The sequence below is a fragment of the Athene cunicularia genome, assembly GCF_003259725.1.
Source record: "Athene cunicularia isolate RWA chromosome Z unlocalized genomic scaffold, athCun1 chrZ_part2, whole genome shotgun sequence".
In the NCBI taxonomy this organism is placed as follows: Eukaryota; Metazoa; Chordata; class Aves; order Strigiformes; family Strigidae; genus Athene; species Athene cunicularia.
In genome coordinates this window covers 7,853,599-7,867,348 of record NW_020799143.1, presented here as the reverse complement: position 1 = coordinate 7,867,348, position 13,750 = coordinate 7,853,599, and the positions used below count along the sequence as shown (strand labels likewise).

The window sequence follows — 13,750 nt, the reverse complement described above, 5'->3', positions numbered from 1 at the left end:
CACTCTCCCATCTGTAAAACCTGAATAAATTATTCAGATAAATCTCAAGAACTCTCTCAAACACCACAGTATATTAGTGTACAATTAATGACAACTTCAGAAATCGTGCCTCTGGTTCAAAGCATAAATTTTATGGTAAGTGCCACAAGACTGTTGTTAAATGCGGTTCTTAATCCTGATAACACTTTTTTCTAAAGTTTGTCAACCATATGCTGCTTTGAAGTAATGAAAAACAGTAACACAATTAAGCAGTTTATTTTTAATAGAACTGCGTGTCTTGAGTTTCTGTGGAAGTATTAGTATCTTCCACAGAAGTAGTCCATGATGGTGTTACAGCACACAATAAAATTGTTGACTCAGTTTCAGTTTCATTTTCCTGATAAAAATATTTAACTGTTTTTAAAAATTAGCTTTAAAACAGGTATCTACTACCGGTTTTCAGAGATCTCATTACAGGATATTAACCTTCTGAGGGGAGGTGCATATTTCCCTCAGGAATCATACTTTTATGTTGGTTTATCAAAGTAAGGAGTGTTGTCTTGTAGCAGATCTTTCCTGGGTATGAGCACTGTAACAGAAAAAAAACTGTAAGAATATAATCTTACGGAAAATACTATTTAAAATTCTAAAGTTGTTTTTACATTTACAGGTTACTACAGAAACAGGTTACTACAAAAAGATCAGGTTACTAAAATGAGAATCTGAACTTCTGGTAAGCATACAAGTAGCATCATGGTATCTACCGAAGACAAAATTCTATTGAGATTTTTACTTTCTTTTGGACAGAATATTGCCTTTCCCTTTTTCCTGAAGCACTAAAAATATATTAATAGCATTAAGAATCCATTAAAAATGGTAAAGTGTTGCTGTAACTTTTAGCAAGCAAGAAAGAAAATTTTATCATGCCTAAATCAGACTATGTTTTAGTTCAACAGCTCCACAAATTAATACTTAATTTGATTTAGCCTTTTCCCTCAGCATCCTGGAATCTGATCTGTAATATTCATTGTTACACTTGTTTTAAAGGCCAGTAGGAAAAGAAAGCATCAAATGAAAATTATGGCCACTATATCATCACAGAAGTGTGGTGTGTTAAGGTTTGTCCAATTATACATCATTTTAACTTCTTCCTGACTCTAAGTTCTTGCCTTCTAGCCCTTCAGAAATCAGCTCATCCTTTCTTCATGAAGGCAAGGAGTTGTGTGATGTCAGATTTGCTCCAGCAGTAAAAACTACGGCACAAGCACCTGAAATCATGCTTTACTTTGACTAGGTCAGACAGCTGCAAAAGGTATAGTAAACCTGTAAAACTCTGTGTGTTTGTGTGCACATGTATGTAATGAGTAACATTCTGTACAAAGTGCACTGATACCCCATGTGTTACAAGAAAACAGATTCCATTGAAGTTATATTCCTTTTGCATCTGTGTATTGATACTGACGCATTTAATAAGTTTCTAAGAGCTTTAACTAATATTTCAATTGCATTTCTCTTAGACAAAATACCTGTGAGTAAACAAGTATTTCTTTACAACTCACTTTGTTGATCAATACTTGTGATTAACAAAACATGTTGATCTAGACACCTAGAATAGGTACATGAAACAGAAATACCAAAGAGAAACAGGATTGCATATAATGAAAAACAAGAGTCCAAACAAAGACTGAAAGAATAATTTTTAACCTTCCTTTTCAAAGCTAAGTTTTGAGCAAACACTGCCAAAGCACCAGATCAAAATCATCAGAACACACCCCACGTATATGACAAAAATGTAAGCTCTACTTGTATCAGCTTAATCTGAAATTGAAGTGAAATGAATAGAACCAAGACATTTGTACACTAACATAACTCAGACTGAAACAAACAAACAAACAAAAAAATCAGAAAAATTGTCTAACAAGCTCCTAATTTAAATTGTGTTCTCTTTAGTAAGAAAATCAGCTCAATTTCTTTTTTTCTTATTTTAAAGATTTACCAGTGAATCCCAACATGAGCATACACCACTGCATCTCAAATTATTTTTAAAGAATAATGTTGCCCTGTGCACTGCTTCTATGACAGCACAGAATGATTTCATTTGATTAGGGAAAACGTTCCCCTTACCAATATTTATTCTCACTGTCTAAGACAAGTCTTTGGATTTTTCTATTCAGTTATTAAATAATTATTTTTTAGAGATGCAGGATTGAAGAAAAAAAACCAACTAAAAACACCAAGTGTATCTAAATTGTGTGTATTGTCAGCTATAATATGAAAAGTTAGAGCCAAAAGATTTTGACAGTAAGTGGAGGAAAGCACCTGCGGGAACAGGTTTCTGAAACACTGTACCTAGTTTCTTTATCTGTTCTCAGCACCTGCCCCCCCCGCCCCCGGCTCTTCTTTCCTAAATATAGCAACTGATCACTTAAAAACCCATAATACTAATTTAAATACAGACCAAATGTAAGCATTTTACAACATTTTCTTTTTTTACAAATAGGCCAATATGATTTCTATTACTGAAGAGTAAACCTTCATCTACAAAGTTTCCAAAACAAACCTGTAGGACCTAAGATGAAGCACTATGAAAAGTAAACTTTTTCTCTGAGGTTGCTTATTTTTATTTGCCAACTCAAGCAGCCACCTTAGAGCTGCCCTTCCACTTTTTCTTTTTTTTTTTTTTTTTGTTAATAAATATGTCCCAAGCCTCTGCAATTCTACTGGTATCATAATTACCACAGATTTAGGCTCAAAAAGGTTGATTTTGTTCTGCTAAAACTTCTTTAATCAAAGCTGTACTGGAATTGAACACTCATTCAATGTGCTACCTAAAAGTAGACTCATAGACATACACACACAGAGAAGCCCTTCCTATAACAAACTTTCCATCAGAAACTGGCTCCTAGGAGACAAAAAACCAAAGGGGAGTGAGAAGATCCACTTGGTATTTTCATCATATAAATGCACAACACGTTTGGAGGATACACAGCCAGGACAGCTGACCCCAAGTCACCAAAGGGATATTCCATACCATTTGACATCATGCTCAGCAATAAAGCTGAAAAAGGAGGAAACGGGGATGTTTGGAGTTACAGCATTTATCTTCCCAAGTAAACATTACACATGATGGAGTCCGGCTTTCCTGGAGATGGCTGAACACCTGACTGCTGACGGGGAGTACTGAATTAATTCCTTACTCTGCTTTGCTTGCACACATGGCTTTCACTCTACCTATTAAAGCCACAAGTTTTCTTACTTCTACCCTTTTGATTCTTTCCCCTGTCCCAGTTGGGAGGAAGTGAGCACGTGGCTGTGTGGGGCTTAGTTGCTGGCTCGGGTTAAACCATGACAACACCTAGCCATAGATTCAACTGGAAGCTGAAGTCCCACTTCCAACTTTTTTCCTCTTTTTAATCTCAGACAACTTTTCTTTACAAATAGGAAAGGATGGAAACAATACAGTAAGATATTCAACACAACGGAGCAGCAATAGAAACCACACCTATTTACAGGTACAATTTCACACAACATACTGACCATGCTATTCAGCATAAACTACTATCAAAATACGGTGACAATTAACCTCCTAAAACTTCTTAATTTCTGGTTTAGTATTTTCTAATAGTATACCCTGTGCTACTAGTGACATTAACAGTGTAACAAAAGCTATATCAGAATTGCCTAGTTCAGAGTGCTGATGAATCAAAGCTGGCTTCTTAGGAAAGGTGCAAACACACTTAGGAGCCTGCTCAAAAAATGGGACTTAGGAATACTGTTCTGCTACTTATCAATTTACCATGGTATAAAGGTCTGTATATTCTTTCTATAAGGAGAATTGTTTTTACTCTTTCACTATGGGATCAAGCTAAGCTTCAAGTCTGATCTGCTTTTTTGTACTTTTGAATAATAACCTTCCTCCTCGCCACAAAGATTTTTCATTGCTATGACCTTTAAGTATTATTTATTGTGCAAAATAAAAATGCTTTTTTTTTTTTGTATTAGCTTTGAATGTAAATTCCAAATCCACTGAATGCTCTTTACATTTTAATTATACCAGGACAAGCAAGAATATCTATCCATTCTGTACATTTTTTTATACTACTCATTCTTATTCTTTGACCTTCTATCATGATTTTCTGTCTTTTCTAAGAATTCTTGATCCTTTAATTGGTGACTCACTACATTGTCAAGACTAAATATTCCAAACACACACAAAACAGACAGCTCTTGAACTCTGATGGCTGTTTCAAGACAACTGTTTTGTTCTCACTGCAGTAAGATCAATTACAGAGTGAGAAGCAAAGCTCAGACATATCCAAAACAGATACAGAAAAAATTAAAAAATGGGCAAGAGACTGCATAATGACATCCTTTGCATTCATAAGCAGATCAAATGCACCCTGTGTATAGATGCACTCCAGATTTTTTGCTGCAGGACAGTTTTTCTGGCCAGTACTAGACTCTGGAAGACCTCCTTCTTCCGCACAAACCCCATTACTACCATTTCTCTAAGAAGTCTTAAAATTAGGTGGGAGCACTTCTATCACTTTTTGTTTATGGAAATTTTAAAGGAGACAGCATCCAAGCTCTGACACAGTCAAAAGAGACAATCACCACTACTCTCCCCTTGTCTGCTGAGTCAAGTTATTCCACTGTAAAAGGGTATCAGAATGGACAGAGAAGTTCTCCCCTTCATGAATTCATGGTGACTATTCCCAGTCCCCATTCTGTCCTTAGAATGTTTGGAAACAGCTTCCAGGATTGGCTCAACCACCTTCCCAGGGATCAAGGTGAGGCTGACCAGTTTCCCAGATACTCTCTCTTGCCCTTCTTGGAAAGAGGAGTGACATTTGCTTTCTTCCAATCCTCAGGCAACTCCCCTAATCACCATGACCTTTCAAAGTTGATTTGAGAGTGGCCTCATAATGACATCAGCCAGCTCCCTCGCCACCCATGGGTGCAGCACATGAGGTCCCATGGATTTGTGTATGTACCCATCTGTTCAAATGCTCCCTAGCCTTTTCCTCCTCTACCAAAACTAAAAGCCTCACTCCAGGTTCTCCCTGGGGTCTGAGGCCCATGACTCCTGAAGGCAAACCTGAGCAGTAAAGACTGAGGTGAAGAAGATAGCGAGTACCTCAGTCTCTTCCGTGTCCTTTGTTACCAGGTCCCCTGCCTATTCAGCTGTGGGCTCACATTTTCCTGCCTCTTCCCTTTGTTGCCCATATACCTGTAGCTGCTATTCTTGCCATCCTTTACACTCCTTGCCAAGATCAACTCCAGGTGGGCTTTGGATGTTCTAACCCCATCCCTACACACACAGTATTAGAATATAAATTAGTATTTGAACATAATTTCATGTGGCTTTTGCAAGGGGAGTTCTGTCTTAATGGTCCTTCATGGGAGTTCTCTGAACAGCTCCACAACATGCTTGGGGATTCTCAAAAGTCCCTCAGCAAATGCTTTACAGAAAACAAGAGCCTTATTATGATAGAACATCTTACATGGATAAGTCACTGGTTAAACCATAGGAAGTGAACAATAAATGACTGGGTCTCCCAATAGAAGGATGTCAAAAGTGGAGTTCTACAGGTATTTTTGTTGGCATCTGTGCTGTTCAATATATTTGTAAGTAACTGCAAAAAGAATGGATTTTAATGTTACCATCCTGCATAAGTTCTTTAAGAAAATGGCTTACTGTGAAGAATTGCAGGATGAGCTTAAAACTTGACTGAGTAACAAGTAAAATGACAGATGAAATTACCTGTAGAGGCATGCAATGCATACAGGTCAAAAAACCCATACTGATTTCACAAATGAAGTCACAGGTTCAAAACTGACTATGACCATTCAGATGGGTATAATGAATACAAGATAATTTTGTAAAAATAAATAAATATATGGATGCACAGCAGCCAAAAATGAAATTCAGAATTAGGAATGACTAGGAAACTAATTGAGAATGAAAGACAAAACATCATTGTGCCATCACTGTGTGTATAAATGCCTGATTTGACCATAGCTTGATGACTGTGCTCAGCTCTGACAGAGAGCAAGCTCTTAATGATCTCAAGAGAGAGACAGTAGAATTGAAAAGAGTGAAGAGATGAACAGCAGAATGACCACAGGCATTTACTTGTTGTTTCACAGAGAAGCTGTTCCATAGTGGGAGAAAAAAACAAAAGAGGCGCAATAAGGGGCTTAAAAACTCATGAACAGCTTGGTGAAAATGGATAGTAATTGATGAGTAAGACTAGATTCAAAACTACAGCAAGCAATTCTTAAAAAAAATTATTTGTCAAAGGTTTTTGGATGCAAGAAATTTGCCTAGGTTGACAAGTTCATTAGAGAGAAAGACGCCGAGGATAACTAAAACAGAAACCAACCCTCACTCAGGAAGTGCTGCCAGGTATAAATGGCTGGAAGATGTCAAAGTTCACTTGCTGTGTTCCTACTCCTCTGTCATTTGCCTAGGATCACTGGGGAAGACTCAACACTTGTCTACACATACCTTCAGCCATAATCATAATGGCCATTCTAAAGTTAAATGCTTTACCAAACCTAAAGCTGAAAATAAGTTACAAAGCTTTACATACACCATTAAACAGAAGTGAAAGGAAACAATGTACACCAGCTGAAGATTTCTTCTACCCTCTACCACATAGTTGTACAGTGAACCTACTACTTCTCTTGTTTTTGACTGTAAAAGGAAAGAGCTTCTAAAACCAGGAACCAAAATTTCAGAATTTGATACGTTTTGCATCAAGGCCATCGCTGTGTCACAAATTTTGTAAGGCATAATCTGAAATTTAAATTGTCAGAACAGAGATTTGGAAAAAAATAACCAATCCTCAAAGAAAAAAGCTACTCTGTGGACAGCATACATACTGCATTTGCTATTTGTCCTCAGACAGCTTCTACCTATTTGGTAGAACAAGCACCTACAGGAACTGTGGCTACTTCGTTTAGACATACACCCACTGACTAGCCACTACCCACATGCTGACTTGCTACCTAATTGCTGTTAGTCCTCATAAGGTACCAAGCTATAACTTATCTCAATAAGGGCATTAAATTCAGTCACTGCCTCTTTTCTATGACCCTCTGTATTTAAAAGTATTTGTGTAAAAACTTTGTACCTTTGAAATGTCCACCTGTCCTAAGTAGTGTCATTAGAAAATGGGCTTAAATTAAGGGTTTGTGCAGAGAAGTGACAGATAGGCAGATTTTTGCCCTCTCTATCCCTTTACCTTTCAAATTTTATAGTTATTTAGTGAACAATATTTTTAAACATCTTATTAGCATGCAGCTTTACTCACATATTTTGTCGGAATCTGTGTGAACTGCCTGAATAACAGAAGTTCTAAGAATCACTTCAACATCTGAAGCTATTTTCAGAAGCTAGAAAAAGGAAAAAAACCCAACACAAACAATACAATAAAGTAATTTAAATTATATGTGATTATTCCGGAGGCATTTTCCATACTAGGCAGCTATTCCAATAATAAAGACAGTCAGTTCTATTATTCAGTTAGTTATGCACTATATATACATAGCTTTTACTTTTGGGATCCTGGAATAATTTACAGGTTGATATATAAGTTACCTAGACATACAGCATGAGAGAAATGAAACTTCTGCTCAGTAACATACAGCAGTATAAAATCTATATAGGCAATTAAAATGGCAAAGGTAGAATGCAGCTACCAAAACAAGTAACTAGCTTTCAGTGATCAAAGACACTGGTGAATGCCTCAGTAACATTTAGTGAAAGGGCAATTCGTTCTTTTAATGTTCTTCCTCTTGAAATAAGGAGGCAAAGGACAAAACATGACAAGAATCAGGAACACTGAGGTTTCACAGAAAAGCAGTACAGGAACAAGGCACTACCTAAAGATTAGTAGAAACATTAATATTTGGCAAAAGGCCTAGAATTCCTTCCCTCATTAAGAGGATAAGCAGAAGCATCCTTGCTAGTTATGCAGAGCAATTAAGAGAAGCCTAGTGCTTGTATGATACCTGTGTCAGAAATAAATGAAATTGCACAACTGAGACACTTTGGAAGATATGCTTACACTAGGAAGTAGTGTGTACCAACAGAAGGGGATCTTTGAAAGAGTTAGAGCTCAAGATTTGAGATCTACACTGAATTTCTCCTCCTCCCTTTCCCTTTTAAGGGTTTAGACTAGGTATCTTTCAGTATCCCTACTGAATGTTCATCAGCAACTAGGCTGCATGTTCTGGAAGCACACCTTCCCCTTCAGATTCATCTTAAAGGAATTCTGCCATTTGCTCTGAGACAGCTTCATAAAATAAGCCAACTCACAGGAAATGGAGTTAACCAAGGTAACTTCAAAAGTGCACTCCTGATCTGAACTATAATACTGCAGTAGATTCAGCTGCCACATCTCACATTCTAATACTGCAGATAGTTATGTAGTGACCTAAGGAGGCAGGGGTAACTAAGCATTTGATGTCACACTAGAAGACATTGCAGTGTTCTATTCTGGCAAAGTAATGCATAAGTGCTTGGTCAGTATTAATTTTTTTAGCTGCTGTCCAAACCGGAACACTAACATCCCCATGTTTATGCAAGCAAGCACCCAGATTCTCACAAGTCCTATATATCATTTGATTCAGGTCTTCTGCAACCAAGTCTATTCAGTATATATATTTATATGTACATACGATAAATGACAGCCTCTATGATGTTCTAGGATTCTGTAGTTCTGATTAAAGTCTAGAATTTCTTCCACTGACACACTGAATAAAGATATCAATTAAACCATATAAAAAAGTTACATGTGTATTTTGTAGGTTGCCATTCCTAACAAATATAGATAGAAAATTACAGCAAGTTTTTCCTGTACATCTGTAATAAAAAGAACATACAATTTAACAGATCAGACACCAGGAACACAAATATGTAAGTATTACTATAGGGGTCTGGTAACAAGCAGAAATGATAGGAAGTCCTAACTAAATGCTCAGAACTATTTATGTTACTGTCTAGTGGCTAGTATGATGCAAAGGTTTAGATTTACTTCTGCAAAGGGCAGATGGAGGCACTTTCTTCCAGCTAATGCCCAGGGATAGTCTAAATACAGTCCGTTAACAGGCTGAATGACAAGGACTAAATTACTCTCTCTCTATGAATGTTAAGAACTAAAAATACCTGAGATACAGAAGTTTCATTTCAGACCTCATTAAGTTTCAGAAAAATGGTTCAGAAAAAATTGTTAAGGTAACAACTGAGCAAAGGTAACTTACACAGTGAGTTAAGAGAATTTTCTGTTCCTTTTAAGGCACCACGAGGAACAAAGAAGCAGAAGAACCCAGTAGTGTAATTAATACCTATACATTACAATAGTCATGATCATTTGACTGATTTTTGCATCCCATAAAAAAATGCTGCCTTATTTGTGATCAGGAATCAAAATAACTTCTCATGTCCACCAGTAACTGAGCAGATTACATAATTTCTCTGTATCTTTCTGTGCTTGTCTATACAATGAAGACCAGGTAAACTTAAGTGACCACAGCTCAGATATTATGAGCAAAGTATACAACATATTTACATGAACATACCAACATAAAACATTTTTTCCATAGTTTTACTATAAGTTTCAAAATAAGCATATTGAACTACCATTAGACACCTTCTCCTTATGTGTTTTTGTATGTGCAAAATTTTATAATGTACTATTAATACCAATGGAGGTATCAATATATTTATAAACAAAGATCCATGAAAAAGCCTTTCTGAACTCACCTGGCTCTCACAAAAGTAAGTACTTAATTTGGTTTAGAGATCCTTTAAGTAAAAACTGCCTATATAAGTACTATTATGCAAAGTGGAAAAAAACAATGAAAAAAGAAGTACCTCATTTATCTTCTCTTCAGATGTTTCATCTTGGTTGTTTTTGAATTCTTCATTTATCTTTTGTCTTGCAGCTAAATAAACAAGAAAACTGAAGTGTGAACAAAAAAGTGTATCTCGTCTTTGTCGCTGCCTCAAAGCTCAGAATCCTAAGTCCTTTACAGCATGTTCCTGGTGCATTCTGCCTTAATTATTTTAGAAGATTCCCACAGAATTCAGGTGATGTCTTATTTCAAGTTGACTGGTATAAATTGGTTTATTAAAAAAGAAGTATTTATCCCCTGAGAATCAACTGTACATAAAGAGAATCAACTCAAATGTTTAGTGCAGTTCAACATAATTTAAAAAAAAAAATCCCAGGAAGATCACTGAGGTTCCAAAGAGATGTTTTCCATATGAAATATGACTTGAGTGTTTGTCCTGGTTCAGCCAGGATAAAGTTTTCCCCAGCAGAGAGAGAGGGGGAAGGGATCTCCAGCCGGGTTATTCATACCATGCTGACCTCAGGTCCAGGGGTGGAGCCTTTTTACCTTTCTCTTCTGGTGTTGGTTTTTGCCAAACACGTGGTGGGTTTGCTCCTTGATCATTTAGCGGTATTTCTCTGTATATCTTTTGCCTTGTTCACTGTTATTGCTGTTTATTGTTGTGACCATTGATACTGTTGTTATTCAGATTGTTCTATCACTCTGTTGTATTAAATTTCTTGTTATTTTAGCCGGGGTCTGTGTTTAACTTCCAACCCGACCGGCGCGGGTGGCGGGGAGGCAACGGCAATGTGCTCTCTCATCCCAGCAAGGATTAAACCTTGCACAGTGTTTGAGTCTAACTTAGTTTTTTGTTTCAAATTAAAGGATGTCTGGTTATGGACATACAAGTTTTCCCAATGATTACTTATAAAATGTGGAAGGGAATAATTTGAAGGATGATTATGTTAAAAATTCTCTGTGTATCCAGAAAAGGACGTTCCACAGAAATATTGGTAAGCATGCACCACACCAAAAAAAAAGAATCTCACCTTCAAGGGCTCTGGTATCATTTTTGAAAACTTCTTGCCGGGTTCTGTGTAATAATTTAAAAACCTTCAAAACCTGATGATACAACATCAATAGAATTAGCTTTTTTCTAGCAGTATTATTAGTTAAAATGAACAAGTTGCAATTAGGAGTGTTCTGCTTGACCTTTTATGTTCTTTTCAATTAGTAAAGTATGGAATCTGTATCTAAGATGCTTTATCTCAATTCCTGATCAAATAACTTGCAGCCAGAGCAGATGTGAGGAAATCAAAATCCTGCAGAGTTCTAGATGTTTCAAATTAATCCAAGATGCTATAGAGTACTAGCACTACACACCTAAATAATTATTTGGCATGACAGGAATATAATCCTTAAAATACATTGATGCAAATGTATTTATTATGCCAATATCAAATAAACCCAACAGAATCAGAGTAACTCTAAAAGTCAAGTCACCTGAAGGGACTATCAAGGGTAGATCACTGGATATTCTCTGATTATGAAAAAAAGATTATATAAATGGCTAAAGTATTCTCACACTTACAAGACAATGTCAAGAAAACTCAATTCAAAAGGTTCTCAAACTGTGTATTAACTAATTCAACAGTTATTCTTTATGTCTCTGTATCTAATACATGGGCATAATCTTCTACAGGTGACGTGGCAAACCCAACATAAAGCAAAGTCCTTCCCTAAATATAACTGCCAGATCAGCAAATAAAAACTTCAGTAAAAGCAAGCACTTAAAAAAATTAGGATTTACAATGTAGAGATGACACACCTCAATATGTATGTAAAAAAAAAAACCAAACCATAACAAAACCAAAATCACAGCTCACAGTCATGTGGTTTTGGCTGTTTATTCACAGATACTGTAATTGATTACAGAAATCCTCAAATCCTTATCAGATTTTTTGGTGTTTTTCAGAGATTGACAAGAATTTCTGACAAGCATCCAAAAAAAATTGAAAACAATTCTTGATAATGAGATACCTTTTGAAGTTATTTCTAGTACTTCCTAGTGTGTTTTGGCATCTCTAGAAAACACAATTTCAAGTACCTCATGATGATGAATTGTTTTCTCACAATTAATGTTAAAAAAATTTTTTGGAAAGACGCATGGGAAACGCAGGGCTGCAACTGAAAAATTATCATCTTTATCAGTATGCTCTGTGTCTGTGAGCTGGAGATGCAAAGAAGACTGTCCCCTAAAAGGCCAATAAAAGCATGCTGGTGGGGCCCTGAAAAAAAAAGGGTTGCCTCTGCTTTAGATCTGCCAATGACAGAGAAACAGGAAGCTTCTACGAAAGCTATTACTTCCAACGGACATCGATATATTTTTAGATTTTCAATCTAAGTTCTCACCCTCTGCTCAGCTGGTCACTTGGCTACATCTTAAAATAATCCATCCAGAAGTGTACACACACAAAAAGGCAGTTTTGAGAAAAAGAAGTCATAAACTAGTAAGAACAGGCAATTTTCCAGCTCATTAGTGCTTCTTTAAGATAATACTACCATAACTTCAGTGCTATTAAGGGACAATCGAGAAATAGAAACAAATCCAAATCTCGCTTCACCATGTGGATTAGACCATGTTGTAATTTCTACTGTAATTTATGATTTAGCATCCTGTTGAGTGTATGACACTGCATTACAGATCTTTCTGTAATGAGGACAAACTAGCACATCCTCAACTGAGTAAGGGTCTCACAAATATTTAAGTAAAAAGCTTTTGTAATTTTACAAGAATTAGTATAAGACCTGACAATCAATTAAAACAATCTGAGGCATTTAAAAGAGAATGTGGAGCCTGCTAACTCCTTTTCAGCTTGTGTCCTTAATAATTAGTAACTTGAACAGAACCATGTTGCCTTTAATTGTTAATTAATTAATTAATTAATCTAGCATTCCCTAGATAGATGAACCTGTGGAAAGTAAACCAACATAATTAAAAGCCAGCAAATACATTTCTTGTTATGTAGGTGTAGTTTAGGAGATTTGACTAAATTATTTGGACAGGATATCCTTAAGTATTTCTACCCCATAGTATTTTTGCCATCTTTGCAAATAGTAAAGTTAACATTACAAATGGTTTTGAGTCAAAGACTTGTATAGTGAAACCTGAAGAAGTGTTTTATGGTTATTCCAAAATCTTTGATCAACAACTTTCAGGCACCTTCCCCTGCTATTTGCCTATTTCTGCAAACCCCTCTTGGAAAGTTCATCAGCACACCAAACAGAGAGTACATACATTAGATGACTTTGAAGAAAAATATATTAATGTACACTTTATTGAGCTCTGGTCACCTAATGAAACACCACCTAATGCCCAGTGTATTAGTACCCTTAATTCTAGGCTTCAGAACATTTCTGAAACAGGGGCTCAACTACCACTAAAATTACTCTATACTGTAGAAATGAACGGTTTAAATAATCCTTGTCTTTGCTTTTCTTCATCTTCCCATCATAATCCATTCTCTTGATGTATTTTAACTTCTACTTGTAATCTCTTTTCCTTTTTGTACAACGGTTTTTGCACGCAAAACTCTATATTACCTAGGTTTGTATCCTCCTTGCCCTGAAAGCCTCTGCCTATTGATGCTGTTAGGAACTGCTAGAAGAAACGTTACACGTTACTACCCTTCAGTGACATACAAGAAAAACCTCCCTATAGTATATAATTTGTGTCTAGCTACCATCCACAGCCTAAGGCCGCAAATTTGAGGGGGAACACAGCACGCTTTTTCGGTGCTGCAGGCACTACCACACCAAGGGCAAAAACGCCGGACGCGGCCGGCGCACGGCCGCAATACCCGGTGGGCCGCAGCCCTTCCCCCCGACGCCTGCGGCACTCCGCCGAGCACGAGTGACCGCGGCC

At 36.6% G+C, this 13,750-nt stretch overlaps 1 protein-coding gene across 2 annotated transcripts in view; it reads right to left on the bottom strand.

The window, feature by feature from the left end:
* Positions 1-234: 234 nt before the first annotated feature.
* LYRM7 (LYR motif containing 7) overlaps positions 235-13,750 on the bottom strand; it is a 13,843-nt gene continuing 327 nt past the window's right edge. Inside the window, exons 2-5 of one of the 2 annotated variants that reach the window (XM_026866155.1) lie at positions 10,875-10,947; positions 9,863-9,933; positions 7,299-7,380; positions 235-568 (exon numbers count right to left, since the gene is read on the bottom strand). In XM_026866155.1, the coding sequence (XP_026721956.1) occupies positions 507-568; positions 7,299-7,380; positions 9,863-9,933; positions 10,875-10,947 (288 nt within the window). In that variant the 3' untranslated portion in view covers positions 235-506. The remainder of the gene's footprint in view (positions 569-7,298; positions 7,381-9,862; positions 9,934-10,874; positions 10,948-13,750) is intronic. The other variant, XM_026866156.1, reaches the window with a different exon arrangement.